This window comes from Plecotus auritus (genome assembly GCF_963455305.1).
Source record: "Plecotus auritus genome assembly, chromosome: 1".
Taxonomy (NCBI): Eukaryota; Metazoa; Chordata; class Mammalia; order Chiroptera; family Vespertilionidae; genus Plecotus; species Plecotus auritus.
Window position 1 is genome coordinate 169409365 of NC_137770.1, and position 25411 is coordinate 169434775.

At 39.8% G+C, this 25411-nt stretch overlaps 1 protein-coding gene across 1 annotated transcript in view; it reads left to right on the forward strand.

Moving 5' to 3' along the window:
• COL25A1 (collagen type XXV alpha 1 chain) overlaps nt 1-25411 on the forward strand; it is a 513960-nt gene that overhangs the window by 334649 nt on the left and 153900 nt on the right. The window contains exons 8-9 of the mRNA XM_080655171.1: nt 15572-15598; nt 15743-15769. Coding sequence (XP_080511297.1) covers nt 15572-15598; nt 15743-15769 — 54 coding nt within the window. The remainder of the gene's footprint in view (nt 1-15571; nt 15599-15742; nt 15770-25411) is intronic.

Genomic DNA, 25411 nt, shown 5'->3' on the forward strand with positions numbered 1-25411 from the left:
TTTTGTTTTGTTGTTTTGTTTTGTTAATCCTCACGAGGATATTTTTTCCATTGATTTTTAGAGAGAGTGGAAGGAAGAGGGAGAGACACAGAGAGAGAAACGTCAATGTGAGAGACACATCAGTTGGTTGCCTCCCACAGATGCCTGGACCAGGACCATGAATCAGCCTACAACTGAGGCAGGTGTCCTGGACCAAAATCAAACCCAGGACCCTTCAGTCTGAGGGCTGATGTTCCAACCACTGAGAAAAACTGGCTGGGGCAAAATCTTTCCATTTGTGACAACATGGATGGACCTAGAGGGCATTGTGCTAAAAGAAATAAATTAGAGAAACACATATACCATATGATTGCACTTTATGGGATCCAAAAATCAAAACAAATGAACAATCAAAATCAAGCAGAAACAGACCCATAAATACAGAGAACAAGCTGATGGCTGCCAAAGGGGAGGGGGAGAGGAGATGGGTAGGAAAAAAAATCTATTCTTTATAAAAATGCATGGAGTTGAAGATAAGTCAAAGATGATGCATCCTCAGTTGATATAGTTGAATAAATATTATCAATTATTATTTTGCTTAGAATAGTTATGACACATCTTGCCTACAACTTCTTCTTACCTGGCAACCTGAGCTGTGGAGTTATTTGGCAAAAAATAAAGTAGAATTTTGATTTTCTCAAAGAAATGTTGCTCCTTTAAGTACACTCAGGGTCTCCATTTACATTAGTAACGGTTGTGCACTGCACAGGGCTGCTCAGCCAAGTGGGAGGTGGAGTTTGAAATCCAGCTCCTGCTTCCCCTGCCAAGCTCTATGCCCTGGCATGGGGCTACATCTGTCTAGAGGAAAAACTACTTATCTAATTCATACAAAGTCTTGATTTGGGCCATCAGGACCCTGAATGAATCATGTGTAATTTACTACAAAGAAAAGTAGCCAGAATCTAAATGGTGGGGATTGTGATCTGAGATGAGAACAAGGCATCCAGGAGGAAATGTAGAGAGGGCAGTAGGCGCCATCCTGGAGAGAAGCCACAGCTGGCTATGGAGTAGATAAGTAGCAGCTGAAACTATGGCAATGAGTGAGATGCCCAGAGAGTGCATAGAGGGAGAGTGTGTAGAGTGTGTAGAGTGTATAGAGGGAAGAGAGGAAATCATGGATCGGGAAGGGTTAGTTATTAACTATGAACAGGAAAAGCCCATCAGAACAGAAGACCTAGAAAAAGCCATTACCAAAGAAGCTTAAGGACAAGTGGCCAGGCACATGAACTATGGTCAATATGCTTGCAATTAGGAGTTATTTAACGACTTTAGTAGGAGGGAGACAGGAGTGAAAAATATCTGCCCATGTTTGAGATGTGGGGAAAAAATTCTTTCATTGGATAGAGCTCATTTTGTCTTCAAGAAACTGCATAAAAAGTCTTGTTCCTTTTGCTATTAGTCTTAACTCTTGTGAACTAGAGTCATGAGTCAACAAATGAGAGATTGTAGTGACTTCTAAGGCACAGTTTCTAGCTGAAATAAAATATATCCTCATTAGCATTAATTGGAAGCAGGTTGGACATAAAGCTAGATATCTGTGACCTTAAATGTCAACAGGCTATTCAGGGAATACTAATTTTGGCTCTGATATCTTATTAGAGACCTCTGTTGCATAATATCTGTTAATATATTTATTGTATAATCACCATGTTTAAGGAATAAGGCTATACACTTGAATTAGAGAAGAGAGAAAGGGAAATAATATTTATAGAAGACCATATGTTCTTTTAATTTCTTCCTACAACTCCCATATGAGATGATTATTGTATGGCCAATTTTACAGATGTGGAAACTGAGGCTCAAAGAGGTTAAGTGATCTGTCCAAGGTGATGTGCTAGTATCTATTAAAACCCCCAAAGTCATGTTTGTTACATTTCCCCATATACCTCTCTTCCTGCCCTTAAGGGACCTGATAGTTTAATATAAAGCATAAATCTTATACCTAGCAGGGTGAGCTAAGTTTTATAAAAGAGTCACAAGTGTGGAGGAGTTCAAATATAGGGGGAAAACATATCAAAAAGAGAGTGAGATAGTTAGAGAAGAGCCCAGCCAGCGTGGTTGAGCGTCGACCTATTAACCAGGAGGTCACGGTTCGATTCCCAATTGGGGCACATGCTGGGTTGTGGGTTCAATCCCCAGTGTGGGGTGTGCAGGAGGTAGCCAATCAATGATTCTCTCTCATGATTGATGTTTCTATCTCTCTTTCCCTCTCTCTTCCTCGCTGAAATCAATAAAAATATATATATTTTTAAAAGTTAGAGAAGTCACAGAAATAAGGCATCAGTGGATGGCTGGCTGTAATGATAGTGAGATGGTGGAGATGGGACTTTTAAATACAAGGACTGATATTTCTTTCAGAAATTCAAATTTCTACTATGTTCACCACCCCCTCTGTAGCCCCCCAAGTAGCTCCGTAGCTCAGGTTTCCAGGTGAGAGGTTTCAAGGAAGGTGTGCTTATAGCCCTAGCCGGTTTGGCATTCTGAGAATACCTGGTGATCAAGGCTGACTGGAAGAGAGGATCCTTATGGGAAATTGGGGCAGGGTTGGAGGAGGGATGAAGTAGAAAAGTTAGGAGCAGATTTAGAGGACTTTGGACATAAGCAGAAGTTAACACTTTAATTGGTAGGAATCTGAAGGGTCATGTAAAGTAAATTTTTAAATTACATAACTATTTATTTTGGGAATTGTTTTAAAATTTCAAAATGTAGAAAAAATATTATCATGGAGTGCTCTAGAGCCATCACCCAGCTTCAAGAATTATCAATGGCTAATTTTGTTTTATGAATCCTTTCCTTCATTTATTTTCTTTTGTTTTGCTGGTGTATTTGAAAGCAAAACCTACATATCATGTCATTGCATCTGCAAGTACTAAAGTATGAATCTCTAACTGATAGGGCCTTTCTAAAACATAACCATCATTTCATATCAACCCTAATAAAATTAACAATAATTTCTCAATATCATTATACCCAATCATATTCAAATTTTCCCAATTGTCTCAAAAATGTCTCTTTAACAGATGGTTCATTTGAATTAAGACCCAAAGCTCACACTTGGCATTTCTATGACTCTTCAATCTCTTTGACTCTGTAGTTGTCTTTCTTGTATTTTTATTTTGTTCATGTCATCAGTTTTTCCAGGGCATTTACCCTCTATGTGGAATGCCCACATTCTGGACTGGTCTAATGACTTCCTCAGGGTGCTGCTGAACTTGTTCGCCTTTCTTCAGTATTTCTTATAAACTGTGAGTTCCTTTAAAAGTTAGATTAGACTCTGGTTCAACTTTTTGGAAGACTCTTATGAAGGTGTGTGACACTTTCTAGTTCACTATATAAAAAGGCATTGAGTGTTTTTGGTTGATCAGCAGGTCAAGTGTGATTGGCTGGATTCCCTACCACCTGGCACCTCACAGCTTTTGCATCTATTGAGGATCGTTTCCTAGAACAACTTTTTCATTGTGGGTTGAAAATGGGCCCTTCACCTTTTCTGAGCTGAGGATATATGCTCAGAAATGTGCCTTAGAAAACATAATGTGACAAAAGTGTATAGGGTGGAGTAGAGTAAGGGAAAACCAGGAGAGGCTTGTAGACTAGTCCTGTTTCAGGAACAAGCGTGCCAAACATGGAAAGATAGATTCAAGGGATTTTGTGGAGAATTAAATCTATAGGACTTGACAATAGAGTCCATTTACTGACTCAAACATAACACCGAGTGCTTAGTCTTGGAGGAGTAGTGGTGTGTTTAACAAACAAACAAACAAACAAACAAACAAACAAAAAAAGGAAGTCAGGGGTCATGACTGGCTTGAAGCAGAAATCAAGAAGCTTGGTTTGAGAATGTTGAATCGAGCTGATGATGGCATATCTCAGCTTAGACATCTGGTGAGCAGTTGGGAATGCAAGGATTGCGGTCTGGAAAAGAATTTAGGACATAAGTCAGGTAATAGTTAAAGCCTTGAGGGTGCATTTGATAGCTGCTGAAGGAAGTAAAGTGAAAAGACAAAAGGTTTAGACACAAATTTGGGCAATACTGACATTTATGAACTTTGTCAACCCTTCCTCCCAAAGCTCCAGTTTATTTAGTTTTAGTTTAGCACAGGGTAACTCCTTTCCAGGATTGGCCCAGCAGTTTCTCTTCCCATAGCTCAGCTTTCTTCTTCCCAACGGAATGAAATGCCCCCAACACCAATATGTATTTCAGCTCTTGTTACTTTATCTTTACCCAAACCAGACTGTAAAAATATGACGTCTACTCTGCTACCTCCTTTCTCTTTCCTCAAATTCAATTTCCTTTCTTTCTATGACCAATCCGTTATTTAGGGAAGTTTGGTGGAAATAGTAAGAAGAATGTTAGCTTTACAATGAGGGAATAGAGGGCAAAGACAACGTTTCTTCTCCCTGGCATTAGCAGAGAGTGAATGAACATGTGTGGAGACCAAGAGGAAGAACCTAAGGGAACCATAGTGGTGGAAGGGACGAGTGAGAGCAATGATAAAGAGCAGGGAAGATTAGGGAGGAGGTGAGAGGTATTAAGCAGGTATGATAATAATCTTCACTCCACAGAGAGGAGGGTGAAGATACAGAAAAATCTGGAGTCAGAGAGCCTGGTAATAGTTAAAGTTTACATTAAAAGCTTTTGATCTTGACCTGGCCGGTGGCTCAGTTATTTGGAGCATCATCCCATACACCAAAAGGTTGTGGGTTGGATTCCCCGTCAAGATACATATCTTGGTTTCAGGTTTGATCCCCAGATGGGGCATGTGTGGGAGGCAACCAATCAATATTTCTCTTTCATATTGATGTTTCTCTATTTCCCCCTTCCTCTCTCTCTCTAAAATCTCTAAAAAAAGCTTTTGATCTTTTCAGTCATCAGCTGAAAATGAGAGCTTGGGCTTCTAATTTACATTGGAAGCTCGAGAATCACGCTAGCCTCATCTGGCAGCATTTTTTTCATTCCTTCTGCATATCTTCTTAGACCAGTGGTCGGCAAACTGCGGCTCGCGAGCCACATGGGGCTCTTTGGCCCCTTGAGTGTGGCTCTTCCACAAAATACCACGGCCTGGGCGAGTCTATTTTGAAGAAGTGGCGTTAGAAGAAGTTAAGTTTTAAAAATTTGGCTCTCAAAAGAAATTTCAATCGTTGTACTGTTGATATTTGGCTCTGTTGACTAATGAGTTTGCCGACCACTGTCTTAGACCCAAAGGGACATCCTACCTCATCCCTGTGCTATGCTCCATTGTCCTTCACAAAACCAGTATTGCTCCATAAGTAACTACAAACAAAGCAAAGAATCAAGCTGACCTTCAAACCAGGCTTTCTTTGGTAGCCCAGGCAAAATTATGTGGGGGTGTTATATAGGAAATATGCTGAAATAGGCGATTATAAATTAAACCCAAGGTTTAAAGATGCATGTACTACTTCTGAATGCATTTGAATTATATTGAGGACACTGAGAGTATTGTAGGATAGTTTACACCATTAGCTGTGAAATCACAGGGGCTACTGTGGGCATTTGTAGAGCAAGTTGATACTTTCTTTCGACAAAAGGAATGTTTAGGATTCCAAATCTTTCACCATGGAGTTCATTTTATTTGACCTCTTAAAAATAAGTTAAAAAATGCAAAGTTAAACAAAAAAGTTTCATCAATTCCTTCAAACATCTAGAGGCAAAGATTGATGCTGGAAAGTAGGCCCCCTTGGTTTTGATTGGCAGGAGTGGTAATTTGACTGTATTTAATTTGTATTGTGTTAGAAAAGAAAGCCAGAGTGAGCTTCCCTGATTCCTGCAGTTTTATAAGCCCTTAACTCCATTGAGCTACATTGGTCTTACTTTTGAGAGTCCTTTTTAATAGGTTGGTTTTTCTAAGTTTTCTTTTAGTGCTGGACCCCACTAATTGTTTCCTTATGGCAGCTGCTTATGATTTAAGACTGATCATGGGCACATACAGTCCCTTGTTCAGGACTCAAACTGACACCACAAAGGAACTTATACTTACGATCTCACCACAGAAAATGCCCAGAAAATAATAGCTATAGGAATTAGTTTTGCAATAAGTGGGGCTGTTTTGAGGTAGCTTACATTTCTGTTTATATCTACCTCTTTTTGTGCTTGGTCTCTTTTAATCTTTAGTGCAGAATGAAAGGTGTAAAGTCTGAAGCTATAAAGCTGTTTATAGATATAGTTCCCTTCCCTGACTTAGCCAACTTTGAGACTTTAATAAACACAGTTCTTCTACAGTAACATTGAATCTGGTTCTTGAATAATTCTTTAGGTGTTGCTGTTTTGAACACTGGGAGTTTTATTGCATGCTTTTCTTTCTGGTGTTTTAATTCAGCAGCAATTGATTAAGCATCTACTATATGCTAGGAATGACTAGGGCCTGAGGTTTAATCTTGTTTAGTCATTAAAGTAATATAGTTAAAACTGCAGTGAAGTATTTTTGTTTTGCTTTGTTTGGTAATAGTTCCTGGACATTGAAGTAAATTATATTAAACCTGCATATTCTCCAGTGTTTTTAATAACCCACATAACATATTTCTCACCACATTGCCTTTTGATTTCAAGAAATTAATATATTTACTCTCTTCATCCTCAGATCAAGTTATCTGAAAAATAAATTTTATGTTTACTGTGATTAAAATATTAAAATTATTGAAAATATTGAGTGTGTAGATCAGGCATTCTACAATTGCTTCATGGACAGTGTTTCATTTTAGCCAAACAGTAAGCATTGTTTTCCACCCACACACCCACAGTGACCTATCTATACTAATAAAAGGGTAATATGCTAATTAGGGAGACCTTCCGGACATCCTTCTAGACAAAGCCATGGTAGCAGGGCTGAGGCAGAGGCAGTTAGGGGTGATAAGGCCAGGAGGGCAGGGCAGTTGGGGGTGATCAGACCACCGGGGGGGGGGGCGGGCAGTTGGGGGCGAGCAGGCAGGCAGGTAGGTGAGCGGTTAGGAGCCAGCAGTCCCGGATTGCGAGAGGGATGTCTGACTGCCGGTTTAGGCCCGATCCCACAGTCGGACATCCCCCAAGGGGTCCAGATTGGAGAGGGTGCAGGCCGGGCTGAGGGACACCCCCCCCCATGCATGAATTTCATGCACCGGGCCACTAGTACTTATATATAGGAACAGCTACATTTTCACATCATATTTTTCATAATAAATTTAAATGTACATGTTACTCACTGAAGTTGTTTATAAAGTTGAAAGTCTATGAAACAAACAAAACAGTGGTGATTTGAGAAAGAAATGATATGCTAGTAAAGCAGAAAACTATATAAATTCAAGATTGAGGTATATACTTGGAAGAACACATGCGTACATTTAGTTAGAGATGAGCCTGTACTAACTGCATAAATCCTCTATTCACAAGTGAAGTAGGTTAATCTACATGCAAATAGCTGGGGTCCCCTTTTTTTCCAGTAAATACTAGATTTTTCTATTGTTACTAACATTTGCAATATGATTTTGTGAAGTTTCAGTTACCTGCTAAAAACCGTGGTACCAAATTCAGTTGTTTCATGAATGTATGGTTTAAGAGTGTCTATGCCATTGGCATACTGGTCAAGTTGAAGACAGCTGGGGAGCAGGCAGATATCTTACAATCAGTAGAATTGAAGCTTCTATTCTTTTTGAACAAGGGAAGGCTCGCGATTCCCTGTTTACTTCCTCCCTAGGAGTCTGAACATTGGTAAAGTGATGTTTGCATGGGTGCCTGAGCATACACATCCAACACGCAGTGACCACAGATTGTACTCTGCTCCTAGGAATGGCCAGTGCGGCAGACTCTGTCTTCTTAATGCTTAAGAGACTAGGGAAATTACGGCTTTTAAAATATAGTAAGCCCATTATCAGTTTGCAGTTTAAAAAGTAGAGAAAGGGAATATAATAAAAGGTTCACTTTATTCCTAAGTTAACACAGAAGGAGGATGGCCACTGCCTGGTAGCTGCACAGTGTGATAACCGTCTATCATCCATGCTCCTTTTACTTTTAAAGGGATGATAGGATTCTCTCTCTCTCTCTCTCCCCTATTTCTGATTAGGTCAGCCAAAGCTGCCAACAATCTGTTTGGATTTGAAATACAACCCTGAAAGCAGATTTAAAACTCTATGTGGTTCACTTGGCTCTGGAGCTGCTGTGTTGATCAGGGTTGAACCAGATTAGGCCAATGCTTTTCTGCAAATGCACCAAGTTGTGAAATTTCAAATAAGTAGAACTTCCGCCTTCATTCCGGCCGTGTTCACTCGGCCGGAGCCTTCAGTCTTCACTCTGACCAGAGCGCTGCTCCTGTAGCTCCCTCCGCTCCCCGCTCTCCCCCTCATAGCAGGCATCCTGCCCTGCCTGGCAGCTCCGTGCCTATATATGCAAATTAACCCGCCATCTTTTTGGTTGGTTTGCATACTCATTCCTGATTGGCTGTTGGGCATCACAGAGGTATGGTCAACTTGCATATTTCTCTTTTATTAGTGTATGTGTATATATATATAGCTTTCAGAGAGGAAGGGAGAGGAAGAGAGAGATAGAAACATCAATGATGAGAGAGAATCATTGATTAGCTGCCTCCTGCACGCCCCACACTGGAGATTGAGCCTGCAGCTGGGGCCTGTGCCCTCACTGAAAATTGAACTGTGACCTCCTGGTCCATAGGTCTATGCTCAACCACTGAGCCACACCAGCTGGGTCCCCCGGTCATGATCTTAATTCAGATCTTTACCATCTCTCTCCTGGATCAAGGCAACAGCTTCCTAAGAATAGCACACCCTGGCTCAGAGCTCCATAAATCACACTTGATCTTGCCACCCCCTTGTTAAATTGATGACAGAATCCGGCCCAGGGACCTGGGTATTGTTAGCCAGCCTTTCTAAGTCTCCTAGTATGATGTCCTCTCACACTTATGCATATTCTTTCCTTCTGCCTGAACTGCTTCACCCCTTCCCAGTCCCCCTTATCTCTGGCCAACTTTCCAGAGCCAATTCCAATATCATCTTTTTAACTCCAACTCTCCTACCTTCTTTCCTCTCTGTACTCCCATATCACAGTGTTTAGTCAACTATATGATTATATTTAGTTGTCTCTCCTCCAGACTGGGACCACATTGCCTGGCTAGTAGTTGGCCATAAATGCTTAGAAAATGAAACTTGCTTGTTCTCATGATTCTATAGTAATAAAAAAGATAAATCAAAAAAAAGGTTGTTACTTATCAAAAATAAAAATAACCTACAATTTTCTGGGATAGAAATCATAACCCCATTCTTATTCCAGCAGCTCTGGCTGCCAAGAATTTCCAGTGTTTGCTTCTTTTCCATGATTTCTACCTCCAGTAGAATTTAATTTTGTTTTTATTATTGCCATCTTTTAAAAATCATTCTCTCCTCAGCTTTTGCCAGTTCAAAGTAGGCAAAATTTACAGTGGTGGTGAATGAAAGGCTTTTATTAGGACATCCAACCCTTACGAATATATCTGTATTTTCCAGCTAGGTTTCAATTACTTTTATGTAGATTGAAATCCTATGTATTCCTGAATCTCATTTGTTGTGCCTCTTACTCACTGTGCTTTTAGTTTGTTTTTTATCATTTCATTGAAATAGATAATGGAGCATGGAAAACTTACTTATTTTGAATAGAAATAAATTTGGGGAGGCTTGCATTAAGGACATGGTAAAAATAAAAAGATTGTTACATAAAGTCATTTGAATAGGGGCTAATTTGAAGTTTGCCACTGAAAATTTTAAATTCTTTGGAGGTAAATTAATAATACCCTAGCAGCACTCTGAAACAACAGCACTAATAATAAAAACTGTTAGCACCTTCAAATTTTATGTAAATAGAGCTAGTTACATAAAGCTAATTAAAATAATTATTTTAAATATTTTTTTATTGAAGTAGACACTAGAAAAGATCTGACTCCAACATCCTAGACTAGCCAAGAAGGACAGAAATCCCAAAAGAAGCCTTATATAAAACTGTGATTCAATATTTACTTTTTTTATGGTTACTAATTTTACTGTGTTTACTTCCCATTGGCCTCAATCATGTTTTAGTGACAAAGTTTTATCTTCAAATATTTACCAACCAATCTCTGATTCTGATACCTGAACAACAAATATTCTGGTTTAGTTGGAAGCCACAAAATGCCATTGAAAAATACTCTGTAGTTCAAATAATGCATTTATTTGTGTTGCTGCCAGTCCTTTAGTTAATACCAGTGATTTTTTTCTTTTACTCTAAAGACATAAAATAACTTAATGACCCAGCTTTAATTTTAAAAGTTAATGATCAAAGACACCTTTATTTTGTTTGTAATGTTTTGACTTAGAAAAGAACCGTGGCTCCCAAATTTTGAAATACAATCTGTATTTACTAAGGTGGCCCACGTGTTTTTTTTTTCTTAAAACTCAACCCATATTCGCAGTGAAGAGGGTCCCATTCAGAAAGAAGAGTGGGATTTCTGTCAAAGCAGAAGAAAAACACCTGCCATTAATCCCAAGGGCACAAGTGGGGTCTGGAGTGTCTGAAGCAGCCACCACAGCTGTGAATGGAGGTTGACCTCTGCTTTGGTTCTGTCTTGAGCTGGCAGGTGCCAGGACGCCATTCTGTCTGCTCAGAAACACCCCTTTTGCAGCATGTGAATGCAAATTGTTAGTGCACATTTCCAAGCTGTCTAAAGAGCTCCAGTTGATACATATTACTTGGGAAATTGCGACTTAGTAATTGGATTTTGGGGGAAAGACTCATCTCCATTACCCACCGTAAATTTTTTTCAGAAAAGCTTTGCTCTCCAACATGCCATATAACCTAACAGAGTGAATTTAGGGGACTAGAACAGTGAGAAGCTTGGCCTCTGAAGTTTCCCCAGTAAAAGCAAATAGAACTTTAAAGAGGAGAAGCTTTGGGGAAGGAAAGGGTGAAAGCTGGGGAGGGGTTCACAGTAACTGTGAGTGACCTTACAGTAGCTGGATTTTCTACGGGATAGTTTTTCTTCATGCTGATATCTAATGTTAGCACTAGACTAATTAGCTTTTTCAGAGAAGACTATTTAGCTTTTCTAATCAGTTTCTCCCACCAGATTCTCTGTCAGTACTAAGAACAGTGCCAAACTCTCTATAGATATTCAACAAATGTATATAAAAACCAAAGTAGAGTAAATAACATGCTGCTTAAATCAAGACTGGAGTCTCCATTATATTTCTTAAACTTGATTGCCTTTGATCCCACCAAAAATGAAATTCTGTTTGTGGAGTATTAGTGAACATTTTGTGTGTGTTTAATATGACCAAGTAAATTCCTTAAACTTAACTGTGCAGAGGTAGGCACACAGACTGTACTTATTACTCACTACTAGATTCACTACAAACATTAATAAAAATATTAACAAATTTACTAAAAACATTAAAAAATAAGTTTCCTTTTTAATAGCAAAATTGTTTTCTGGGTAAGAGATAAAAGGGTTTTGTCTAGTTGATTCCATTACCTTAGCCCCCTTTTCCTTTCCCTGATACTCAATAATTCCTCTTTCTCTCATTTGAACTTGAGATCTTGAGGTCAATGTCCCTGACCCCGTGGGAAATGCAGTTGGGAGGCATTTTAGAAAACACCTGTTGAAGGCAGGCGCATGTCATCATTCTTTCTGAGAATCTAGTGCTAGAGCTGTGTCCCAACACTTAGCTTCCCAAATCACTGCATTTAAAGTCCCACAGACTACACTAAACTCACAAGAGACCTACCCTTGATAACATTTTATAATTTTTTTATTGTAGGCATCTATAAAAGTATTAGTATAATACTTTCCTCTTTGGGTTGGGAAAAGGTTAAATGTTGTAACAGATTCTTCGTTGATAGTAAAATACACAAACTATAAAACATGATGCTATGGATATTATTGACTTCATGATAACCTCACAACTATTAGCAGAAGTGGCACAGCTGAGACGGGGAATTGGGTACAGTTCCTCTGTCGCTAACAGAGACATATGTATGTTAGTAGGTGGAGGATTCCCACTTCCCCATCCGAAGTGACAGCAAATCTCCCCTGGGAACTAAGGCGGGTACTTTGCTGGAACCTTGGCTTTACTTGCCATCTAGACTTCTTATCTCCCAGCCCTACTGAAGGTGAAGGAAGAGATTGCAGGTAACTCTGAAATGCACTCATTCCTCAGGTAGGCTGAACCCTGAAATATGACTTTATTTTTAAGAGCTATGGGGGGAAAGGTATTGATGCTTCTAGAATATTTCCTGCTAGTATTTTGGTTTAAAGGTAAAGAAAATCTCAGTGTCCCAAGAATAGACAGCTGTCCAACAAAACAAATTTCCAAAAAGGTCCACATATATATGGTCACCAATTTAAGCCAAAGTAACACTATCCTACAATGGGGAAAAGATGTATTTTCAATAAATGGTGTTAGGTTAATTTGATATCCATGTGTGTGGGAGGGGATTATCTTGACTTTAACCTCAAATCATGCACTAAATCAGTTCTCTATGAATTCAGATCTAAAGATGAAAGATAAAGTAATAAAGCTTTTAGTTTTTACAATAAACATAGAAGAACCTCTTCATGATCTTAGAGTAGGCAAAGATTTCTTAAGTGGAACACAAAAAGAGAGAACTATAAATAGAAAAAGTGTTAAGTTGAGTTTTATTAAAAACTAGAGGCCCAGTGCACGAATTCATGCACAGATGGGGTCTGGCCAGCCTGGCCCCAATTGGGGCGGATTGGGGCCGGGCTGGCTAGGGGGAGGGTCCAAGAGTGATTGGCCGGTGGGCCCCACCCCCTATTGGGGTGGGAGAGGCCAATCAGGGGTGGGGCTGGCTGGGGGGAGGGGCCATGGGAGGTTGGTCAGCTGGCCCCACTCCCGATCAGCCGGTTTGCTGGCTGCAGTGGGCATCATAGCAACCAGTCATTCCAGTCGTTATGGTGTTCTGGTCACTGGCTTTTTATATATATAGATAAGAACTTCTGTTCATCAAAATCACCTTTAAGAGAATAAAAACACAATGTTCAGAGTGGGAGAATATATTTGCGCACGCTCTCTCTTTCTCTGCATATATGTGTGTGTGTGTGTTTGTTTGTGTGTGTGTGTATAATATACAGTATTGCAGTATCTATACTAATAAAAGGGTAATATGCAAATTGGTCAGGATGCCATCACAGTAATGACTGATCAGCAGGCTGCGTATGCAGCAGGTGCGTGTGGGTGGGGACTTGCAGCATTAGGGATGTGATGGCAGTGGGGACGTGGGCAGGGGAGACGGGCCTGGCAGAGGGCGGCCTGTACTCCCCACATGGCAGCAGCAGCTCTGAGTGCTCCTGATGGCCACTGCCACTTGCCAAGAAGGACCACAGGTTTCTTCTGCCAAGTGGCAGCAGAGCCGCTCTGCCAGGAAACCTCCACACCAGCAGCGAAGGCAGGTGAGGGTGAGGGAAAGCCCAGCAGAAAGGCAGGTGAGCGAGGGAAAGCTCAGCAGCGAAGGCAGGTGAGGGTGAGGGAAAGCCCAGCAGCAAGGCAGGTGAGGGAAAGTCCGAGCTCCACGGCTAAGAGCTCCCACCTGACCACACCCCACCTTGGCCTCCAGCACCGTGTGTCAAGGGCTCTGAGAAAGGCAGCTCCTTCCTGCGGCTCCTCAAACTCCCAGGCTGCCTCCATTGCTCCTCAGCGCTTCTCGGGTCAGGGTCAGAAATTGGTGGAGGCCAATATAGGGAATTTCCTCTAGCAGCCGGACCCAGTGACCCAGGGCCGGTGGGAGACCTGCACCCTCCCCTGCAGCCAGGAGAACCCTGGAAGACGCATTCTGCCCATCACTGAGTGAGCACACGCGATTGGTTAAGCATGGGGAAGCTCGCAGCCAATGGCCGCTCCCGCTTGCCCAGGGCCAGCCGGGGGCTCTGGCAAGCTGCTGATGGCGATGGCCGCTGCCGCTGCGAGGGCCTGAGGCTCAGGCAATGAGGGCCAGGCGAGGCTTAGGCAAGCTGCAGTGGCTGCGATGGCCGAGGCTCAGGCAGCCTTGCAGCTGGCAGTGGCAATAGCAGGGGCATGATGGGGGTGTCACCTTCCCCTGATCGCAGGGTTGCCTCCCACAGAGGGAGGCCAGAGGCAGCAGCAGCGAGGGGGTGATGGGGGCAGTGCCTTCCCCTGATCGGCTGGTTGCCTCCTGCAGAGGGAGGCCAGACTGTGGGGAGCAGGCCTAAGCCGTCAATAGGACATCCCCTGAGGGCTCCTGGACTATGAGAAGGGGCATGCCAGGCTGAGGGACCCCCCCCCCCCCCGCCCCAGTGCACGAATTTCATGCACTGGGCTTCTAGTAATATATAAAGAACTCTAACAAATCAATAGGATAACTCAATAGAAAAAAGGACAAAAGATGTGAACACTTTCTAGAAGAGGATGCAAAATGGCTAATGCCTACATTAAGATAAATTCAATGTAATTAACCACTGAAGAAATACAAATTAAAGTGCAATGTGAAATCACTACACCTTCCACTAGAATGTCTAACATGAAAAAGTTGGAAAATACCAAGGATTGGTGAGACTATAGGGGAACTGAAGTTCTCATACATTGCTGATGGGAGATTAAATTGTTAGAACCACATTGGAAAACTATTTGGCAGTGCCTGCTAAAACTGAACATACGTTTTTTCTATAACTTAATAATTCCACTCCTGGATATATATATATACCCAAAAGAAATGCATATGAATATCACTTGCTAAAATGTTACCCCACACAAAGGAAAGAAATGCATACACTTTTAACCAAAAGGCACACACCAGGGTGTTTATGGAAGCACTATTTGTAACCATGAGGACCTGGAAACAAATGGGCATCAGCAGTGGAATGAGTAAATAAATACGGTTTATTCACACAGTGAAATATTATAAAGCAGAAAGAAAAATGATCTACAACTACACACAAAATTGTGTATGAATTTCACAGATATTGAGCAAAAGAGGCCAGACATTTATATAAAGTACATAAACTATATCTGTCAGAAGTCAGAAATAGTGGTTACTATTGGTGGAGACTAGTGATAAGGAAATGTCACAACAGGTGCTCCTGGGTTTCTTTAGCTGGTTCAACTTGCACAGATGTGTTCAGTTTGTGAAACTTTATTCAACATATAATGTACCTATGATATGTACTTTGCTGTGTGTGTGTGTGTGTGTGTGTGTGTGTGTATCTACAGGATGGCCCCAAAAATGTTTACACACTTTAACAGCTGATATCTCAATTTTGAAAATGAAAAGTATTTTAATAAACACTGCCTTCATAATTATTCAAAGTGTATGTACATATTTTTGGGGGGCCACCCTATACATACACCATTATACCATATATATAATTTTCATATTCTAGCCATATTATAATTATAGTTTAGATCCCCAAATTCCTTGAAAAACCTCGGTGACAGCTATATCTCTGTGCCCTGTGCATGAATCTTGCACCGAACCCTAGCTCATCTTGCAAACTACAATTTTTAAAATTTATTTTGAAACTATGTTTCTTTTTCTCTTTGTTTTCTTCAGGGCCCTCCTGGTCCAAAAGGTGATAAGGTAAGAAAATGAATAGCAGAAACAAATTAAGTTAGTGGAAATTCATATTGACATGATCTATACTATGTTTTCCTTTATCTTTTTTAATGAGCATCAGATATAGACTTAGTGCTAAAATTATCCTCTCATTTTTCTACTCTGCAGGGAGAACAAGGTGATCAGGGACCTCGGGTAAGTTGTACCCTTCCAATCCTGAGCAGAAAATTAGTTTTCAACTCCAAAGTTGTCTTGGTTTCATAACTGCCTCTGTGTCACATAGTTTAGTATCACCTGTACTTACAATAATCGATTAACGATAATAATTATTATAATGTGCATACACTCTTGTAGTATCTTAACTTGATAACTGTAACGAGAACACTCCACAGTAATTAGCCCTACGGATTAAGGGCCAGAATTGCTACCAACAGTCAACAATAGCATCTTTCCACTGGCTACTGGGTCCTTTATAATTGCATGCAGTGTTTTGCAACATAAAGGCCTTGTGGATTCCTGTTGAATTAGGCCTTTTTTTCTGCAGTTAAATTTTATGTGCTATTGCATAAATATGATATATTATAGATGAAAATATTAATGCATTTTATATTTTTATTCCTCATCATGTTTGAATAATACTTATTTGAATTTGTTATTTGTTATAGATGTTTGAGAAAATAAAAGGTGTAATGTAATTTAGCATTCCAGGGAGGAGGGGCATCCTTTTCTTTTTCTCAGATGTGGCTCTTTTACCCACTATAACACAATGGTGAATGCTTTGTTGTTACCTTGGTAGTGCCAAGTCCTCTGCTCCACATCTGTGCCTTATTACCCCAATGTTCAGACATACTGTTCCAATGATGTAGTGGCTCCGTTCAGACATACCTCTAGATTTTCTCATGTCACTACACACAAAAGCAAGTATTCAGTTGAAGAGACCCTTTTTATTTTACAGTGGAAAAGCACATTTAAAACTTTCAGGTTGAAAACACAATTGTGTAGGATGTGTTTGTCTCTGTGCATGATTATTGAATTCATGTATACTACAGCCGAGGTTTTATTGCAAACGATGTAGTCAGTGCAAGTCTGAAAAGTTTGTATCTTAGCTCCTCATGTTTATTAAACTAGGTGAAAGTTATGCTATGATTTACGTTCCTTGCTATTCTTCAGCCATTCTTCATACAGAAATGATTATGCCTCAGAACGTTTCGTTTCTCATGGCAGTTATTCTAGCTGATGACTAGCTTCAAGGTAAAAGCTTATTTTATGGTCAAGGAGATTAAACATTATGATATATGTCATGGATATGAATGGGATAAAATTCTCATAACCTTAAATGATTAGAGTATAGCCACTTGCTCGGTACGTGGTGATTATTTCACATGGCATGTCTCCATGTATTGAGTATCATTTCTTTCTACACGCAATACCAAAATCACTCAACTTGCCTTTTGCAGGTAAGGGGGAGACTGTTTCCATTCTGAGAAATCTTCTTTTGGCAAAGGAAGTGAAGGGGTGGTTCACAGCTTAGCTGTCATCAGTATGCATGCAGCCCTCCTTTTAAAAAAGGTGTGTTGGCTTTCATCGTTTTAAAAAGTGATGATTGATTATAAAGCTAAGCCAAATTTTTAGGATGAAACCTGAAACCATGTGAAATTCACCTGGTTTCATGTTGCAGTGCAAACTAAGACTTGGACCAGGTTTCTTGGAAGTTTGGCCAAAGTTCATGAACTACTTTGACGAACCCAGACTGCCTTTCGTACAGATTTCAGCCAGTTTTCACACTGACTGGGGCCAAGTTTCACACGATTCAGGAGCCATTCAGCATTTCAGGTGGAAAGTGGCAAAAAGTGATCCCATTTTCTCCTCGATTTTGCTTTGTATTGAAGCAATTTAGATTGAATTAATAATGCAGGACAAATTTTCATGGGTAGAAAGCTAAATGTTCTGGGAAGTATATGAAAAAGAGAATGAGGACCTACCAGATTGCTTAACTTTTCTCAGATTCTTAACTTAGAGACATGGCAGGTCATTTTCAGTGCTCTTAGAATTCTATAAATATTTCTTTCAAGTAAACTAGTATTAGCTACTTATTAGGAAATTTATTTTATCAAGATAAGAGAATGAATGTTTTATATTTCCAGGTAAATCAAAGTAAGTTAGAACTGGAAAAGTCTTCAATTTAATGATATTAACTTTACCCACAATTTCTAAAAGCATGGTATTCAGGCTGATGCTGATAGAGACTCTCTTTTTTAAAAATATAAATCTTTGTATTTGACTATGCTAACTATTTTTATCCTATCAAAGATTTGAATTCTACTTTTTACCATTTGTTTCAAGTAATTTATTTCTTTCCATAATTAACTTAACAATAAGATCCTCCATCATTTCAGTTCTTTGTTAGCTGATGTTCCCTTATAGGATCTATACTGTTTCCTTGAATATGACGTTCTTTTATTTTCTCTTTCCCAAGTGTGAAACAGGAATATGTTAAGGTATAATATGTGAATCAAAGCAAGAAAAAGATAATATAGCATTAAGGAGGTGAAAGTATCTGGACACATATTTAATAAGATGTTTGAGTATCTACCATGTTCAAGATACCATGCTTAATACTACAGAGACTATCAATGTGTCAACTTTTCTCTCTTCTACTGCCACTGTGGTAGTCTTCCAATTAATCTTGCTTCCACTTTTAAGCTGGTGCAATCCATTTTCTACACAGCAGCCAGAGAGATCATTTTACCTGTAAGTTAGATCATGTTGCTCCCTGTTTTAAACCTTAGGATGAAATCCAAACCACTTTGGTTGGCCTTCACAGGCCTTCAAGATTAGGCCCTTGGCTACCTCTATAACCTCACCTATACTAGTCCTCCCTCCACACACTGTGCTCCAGCCCCACTCTCTTCCATGTGACCTTCAAATACACCACACTCACTCCTAACTCCAGGGTGATTTTCCACTTGCTTTCCTCTGGTCTTTTTGTGATTGGATTCTTCTTATCATTGAGACTTCCTTTCAAATACCTCCACTGGGAGAACTTCTGTAATTATCCAATCTAAATCTGATATTATCCTATTTGCTTATTTATTTATTTTCTTGTTATCTGTAAAACCTGCCCCTCCTTGAAACATAAACTCCAAGTAGCTGGTCCATCTTGTTCATGCCACCCACCATCACCTAGAACAGTGAGGACTTGATAAATATTTGTTGAATGTTAGAATAAAATATTATTACATCATTACTTCTCTTACGGATCTGATAATCTCATGGGTGCCTGAATAAGAAAACTATGTGGTTGTATGTTATATATCTTAAATAGCTACACCACAAGATGATAGAAAAGGAACCTTCTTCTATTTTAAATATTAATGGGAGACTATGGGAGAGTTGTCACTGGAGCTAGGAATGGTAATCTTTAGAAGATAAGATTAAGAGCAAGACATTACACATCCCAGGAAGAAGAAATAGTACGAACAATGCTATACAAGTAAGAAATAACAAAATTCATTTAAAGAACAATAATATTCCATTTACCAAGGAAATAGGTTAAATATAGAAAAATTGTATCATATAAGGCTGACATTTTTATAGATGTTATACTATGGAGCATTTTGAATATCTAATGTGGTAGGCAACAGGGAACCATTGAAGATTTTTTTATTACATCATTTGATGCATATTACCACCAGACTCTTTGGTGTTATTACTATATGTTCTTTAGGAAAATCTTTTTGTTTGTTGATGTAAGAAATATCCAAACCTGTAGAGTTTATTTGAGCCGAACTGACAATATACCAAGAAGCAAGTTCTCAAATGCTTCACAGAATGATAGCTTTGCAGTTCCCTTTACACATTTGGAACTAAGGAGGGGACATTAGGAAGATTAGATGAAGGTAGGAAAAGCAAGGACAGAGAAAGGAATCTCTATGATTGAATTACAGGACAGTTAATAAGATTATGTGCTTCCTGGAATGTGACTATGCCTCTGAATGGTCTTTTTAATATGTTTTTATTGATTTCAGAGAGAGGAAGGGAGATAGAAACATCAATGATGAAAGACTCATTGATCGGCTGCCTCCTGCATGCCCTCCACTGGGGATCTAGCCTGCAACCTGGGCATGTTCCCTGACTGGGAATTGAACAATGATCTCCTGATTCATGATGCTCAACCACTGAGCCACACCAGCTGGGCTCTTTTTTTTTTTTTTAATGTATCTTTATTGTTGAAAGTATTACAGATGTCCTCCCCCATTCTCCCTCACTGTCCCCTCTACCCCCATCCTGTCCACCCCCCACAGGCCTTCACCACACTATTGTCTGTGTCCATGGGTTATGCATATATGCATGTAAGTTATTTGGTTAATCTCTTCACACACACCCTTCTTCTGAGAAGCATGGAACAGTCTGATGAATCTCTGAGGGTCTTTAAAAGACATTTCACAGGTGTGTTAACCTAGATGCATAAGAACAATGGACAGGGCTTGCTTAAAGCAAAGATAAACCTTTTATATGCCTGGGGTGTCCATATCCACTATGATCTGCCCAGTTAGGAATTTATGATCAGATCACACTGTGTGATTACTTTTGGTCACTGGACTTGGCACGTTTATCACAGAACCCCTTTTTTTGTCCACATGGGTGATAGTGTCCAGTACAGAAAGGAACTGGAAGAGACTGAAAGCAGGAAGACCGAGTAGACCAGGACACTATGTCAGTCATCAGGACAAGGTCTTAAGAATCTGGGCTGTAAAGATAATGTCCAGTCCTCAGGGGAAGAGGAGCAGAGGGGATGGGCTGGCTCAGTCTGGAACATCAGGTATCATTGGAAGTAAGGGGCTGTACTGAGCAGAAAGTAGTGTCTGAATGAGAAGCTGAGCAGTGGGAAAGACTAAATTGGTTCACCAAGATGAAATTCTAAAGGAGTCACCAAAATGTTGGAGAAAGCGCCATGTTTTCTATGGGAATTAGGACATGAGTTTATTTTTCTCATGTAATTAGAGGTTCAGAGAAGGCAGTTGGTGTTATTTATATAATTCAATGATGCTATTATGGAAGTCTCTGGGAATCTCTTGGCCTTTCAGTCATAATTGCAAGAAGGCCACTTTAAATCCAACCATCACATGTATATCTATTATCAGCAGGGAAAATACAGGAAATAGAGTCCATATCACGAAAACAAAAATTTTCTCGTGAATTTTATAGTATGTTTCTTCTCATGTCTCTAGGGCCAGATCCTGTCACATAGTTAGGTCTAAGATGCAAGTGAGCTGAGGAGAATGGAATTGAAAAGGAAAGTTGGGTCATCTTACCAATAGGGTTTACCCTAAATGCCAACCAAAAACCTGGGCAGATAAAGAGGGAAAACCAGAGATGACACAATGAGTGGAGAAATTGGTAAGAGAGAAATATTGAAGCAGAAGGTAAAAGATAAATTTGATCTATATCCAAAGTCTATGGCCCTGGGTAGAATTGTGGCCAGGTTGAGGTTAAAAAAAAAAAGAAGTGTTACAAGCAGGAGAAGGAGACCTCAGATCATGTCTTCTTAAAGAAAAGATTTCAGTCAAGAGACAGCAAGAATTTATTAACCACAGCAAAACAAACAAACAAACAAAACCCAAAAAACAAAAACCCCACTTAGGACCGTGAAACAAAAAACGGCATAGAAGAAGCTACAGGAGAGCCTGGGCTGGGCTGCCTTGGTTCACTGGGAAAGCAGAAGAAAGGGGGCCTTGGAGACAAATTCAGGGGGTTAGGCAGGATGAGCTGCCGCTGCCCATTGCTCCCTTGGTTACAAGTCTCGTGGGGTCCCTTGGTGTCCCTTGGGGTTCAGGAGATGCATGCCGGTGGGGAAGGATACAGGGATAGAAATGGCACAGGTGTGCTCCCTGGAGGGAGAGTGCACTAGCACCTTCATTTTCAGGGGTTTTAAAGGCTAGGTGTTTAGGTGAGGTCTTAGGGGAGAATCAATAGAATATTCATCAGCTTTATGCTGATGTACCAAAATGAGATTTATTCTCAATTTGCCTGTCCTTAGATGTGGTTGGCAAATGGAACTAATTGGATTTCTGTTATTTGTCTCCTTGAGTAGGGTGATTTAAGTTATTTACTCTCTGGTTGAGGAGATGTGCAAACCATTTACTCCTTAGTATGCTTGGTTTAGGGAAGATAGAATTTACTAGGTGGCTGCAAACTGCTGTTTATCTGCCTCAGCTTCCTTATTCCACTTGTCCTGGAATTTTCCTAGCTTCTTACTATTCTGTAATAGAAGCAGCAGTCAGGGAGTAAAATTTCAGGATACTGAGGTGAAAATTCTGTACAAGTCTTGGAGCTAATTGGATTTAAGGGCTAGTTGAAAAACAAGATAAATGTAGGTCTGAAGTTTTCTGGCTCTGCTTGATAAATTTGACCAGAGGAAAGTCAGAGGATAAACAAGTTGAATTTTAGTTTTGTTGAATTTATAATCTTTCTAGATTATTTTACTTTTAAAAAAAAATATATTTTATTGATATTTTACAGAGAGGGAGGGAGAGGGATAGAGAGCTAGAAACATCGATGAGAGAGAAACATCGATTAGCTGCCTCCTGCACACCCCCCACTGGGGATGTGCCCGCAACCAAGGTACATGCCCTTGACCGGAATCGAACCCGGGACCCCTTCAGTCCACTGGCCGACGCTCTATCCACTGAGCCAAACCGGTTTCGGCTAGATTATTTTACTTGAGTAATGTAGCAAACAGTTGGAAAAATAACATTAGAGATCTAAGGTGGTGTCATACCTGGACATAAAGGTTACATAGGTGAACTGTCCCACAGTGAGCATTGAAACTGTAGGGTGAAAGAGTGAAGCAAGAACCACTTTAGGAATATCCACATTTAAGGGGTGGGACAAGGAAGGGCATCCGCAAAAGAGAGTAAGCACTGAACAAGAAACCAGAACCCTGCCACGTTGGAGCACTAAAGGAAGAACTACTTAAAGGGGGGGGAGGTGGGGGGAGACACACAAAATGTTCTTAATAAAAAGAAAACCACAGGGATGAGATCTATAAAAAGCTTTTGGATTTGGTATTCTGGAATTATGGGAATTTTAAGGGAGTGCATTTTGTTAAGTAGTGAAAGTGAAAGATTGTAAGAAGTTACAAGGTAAATGGTAGGAAAGTTGACTGTCTTTGAATACTGTTGTTGGCATATGATTTAGTGCAGAAACGTGTGGGCAGACTTTTTTGGCATGAGCTTTCTGTCAGTATTCATTGCACCAATTTTGAGCTTACAATTTTAGGTATAATATAACAACCATAGATAGCATTTGGTTTTATTCTACAAGACACTGAATGTTAGATTTCCACATATGAATGCATCCTGACATTAGAATTGCACTTCCCTCCTTGCTTCTTGGTGAGATGTCATTGCGGATTTGCCATTAATCTTCAGTTCATTTTGCAGTGAAACACTGTGCTTTAGCAGTTATGCCTTTAGACTATATCAGTGTGGTGCTTTTTCTGTGCTGTCAGTCACCATGCCCATACTCATTTTTTATTTATTTCATCTTCATAGGTTTGTATGACAGAGTTTTGAGGCTATGGTTTGCCCTGTATTCAAGCAGGATTGGAAGAAAGTTGTAGGAGCATTCCTAGACTGAATGCACATTGGACTAGGAAATAATACCTCACATAATAATTATAACTGCTAATTACTCAGAGTACTACAATTTGCTGAACATCTTTCTAGGTAAGTTTCCCACGTCATCTCTCAACCGTATTCAGTTCAGCAAGGTAGGATATCAGGGAAGAAAAACAGGAAAAGTGATTATGGTACAGTGAAATTATTATATCCTTATGGACTGGGTTCAGGCTGGACAGGGATAAAATTCTAACTCTATCACTATCTGTTCTCTATGGTTATGATAAGAATGAAATAAAATAACATGAAAAAAATGTATAGTAAGTTCTCATCAGGTCATAGCTGATTATTCTCTCCATATTTCACATGAGGAATCTGGAGTAAAGTAACTTGACCAAGTTCTCATGACTTGTAAGTGGTAGAAGTGGGATTCAAACTCAGCTCTCTCAGCCTCTAGTTTGTGCTGTTCCCAGTGGATTAGGCTGCTTCCCTACAATAAGGTAGTCATTATAGTCATCAACCTCAATGTGAAGCAGTACAAAAGTATCTATGACTTAAATGATAACAATAGTAATGATAAATAACTTAATTGATTTATTTTTAAAAGTGTACTTTATTGATTTTTAGAGAGAGAGGAAGGGAGAAGAGAGAAACATCAATGTGAGAGTGTAACATGCATGGGCTGCCTCCTGCACACCCCCTACCAGGAATTGAACCAGTAACCTTTTGGCATACGAAACAATGCCCAGCCAACTGAGCCACACCAGGAAGGCTATTGATTTCTTCTGAAAGTATGTCAAATATTCTATGAAGTCTTATTTCAGTAGCCTTATGAAATACTTACTTTTATGATTTCCATTTAATAGATGAGGAAATCAAGATTTAGAAGTTTAAATAGTTTTTTTCAAGATAGCAGTGCCAGTCAGTGGCACAGTCAGGATTTGAACCTAGGAATTTACAGATTACATTTTTTTTTTTTTTTTTTTGGAGAGAGAGGGGAAGGGAGAGAGAGAGACAGAGACCAAAAGAAACATCGATGTGAGAGAGAAACATCGATGGGTTGCCTTGCCATACATTCCCCAACCAGGGATTGAACCCATAACCTAGGTATGTGCCCTGACTTGGAATCGAACCTGCAAACCTTCTGTGTACGGGATGATGCTCCAACCAACTCAGCCATACTGGCCAGGGCACAGATTACAATTTTTATATATTCTCTCATTTACTCTCCAACATAACTCTGTGAGTTAGTAGCACAAATATTAATATGACTTTTATTTTTCTGATGAGGATTGAGCTCAAACAAGTGTTGTCCATATTCTTTCACACACATCTACCAAAAGACAATGCTGGAACTCAAACCCAGATTTCAAGATCTGCTCTCTTTCCACAATGCCATGCTGCTGTCATAGGCGGCTAGAACCTTTTCAACTTTAAGATTCCGTGCCTCTGTGAATCAGATGGCAAAGCTGGGGAACACAAATGCAAACAGGTGCATCTTTTTCCTTTGCAATCATGATAATCTCAGTCTTTAAAACCCATACACTGTCAACCCTACTAAAAACGAATGAATGAATGCTCCAGAGTAATACCTAGACAGGTTCTAGGGAGGAAGGGCAATGCTGACCCTTAGCTGAGGGACATAAGTAAGCCCAGTTACCTTGTTATAATACAGTCGTGCTTCTTCTCAGTATGATGGCACCAGTTTGAAAATTGTATAAATCAAGATCCTGGCATATTTGCTATTAGTGATTTTTTTCTTAAGATAACCAGATGAAGGCAATCTATTTTCTGCTTTTCATAATGCTGCTTTTACATGTTTTGCAAGATATTTTGTTGGTTTTGCTTTTAGTTGAGCCTCTCTTCAAAGGATTGAGTTACTTTTATTGATCAATAACAGAACCTGAATGTCAAGTATAAAAGGCTTTTGAGGATTTCCCCATGGTTGTCGGCACCCACTGCTGTCACCACTATTTTTTTTCATTACTAACGAGGGTTTGTTGCTTGCCCAGTTCATAAGGACCTCTGCCCTCATCATGAGCCACAGCATTGGAGTCATACTTTCACCCAGGGCTTTGTGTTAATGGCTCATTTTCTTTTTCTGTATCTTAGTGATGTAAAAATGTAGCCTCAAAAATAAGCAAAACTATTTTAATGTATGATACTGTTGTTTTGTTTTTGTTTTTAAATTAGGGTATTATGTTGTTCTGAAGTT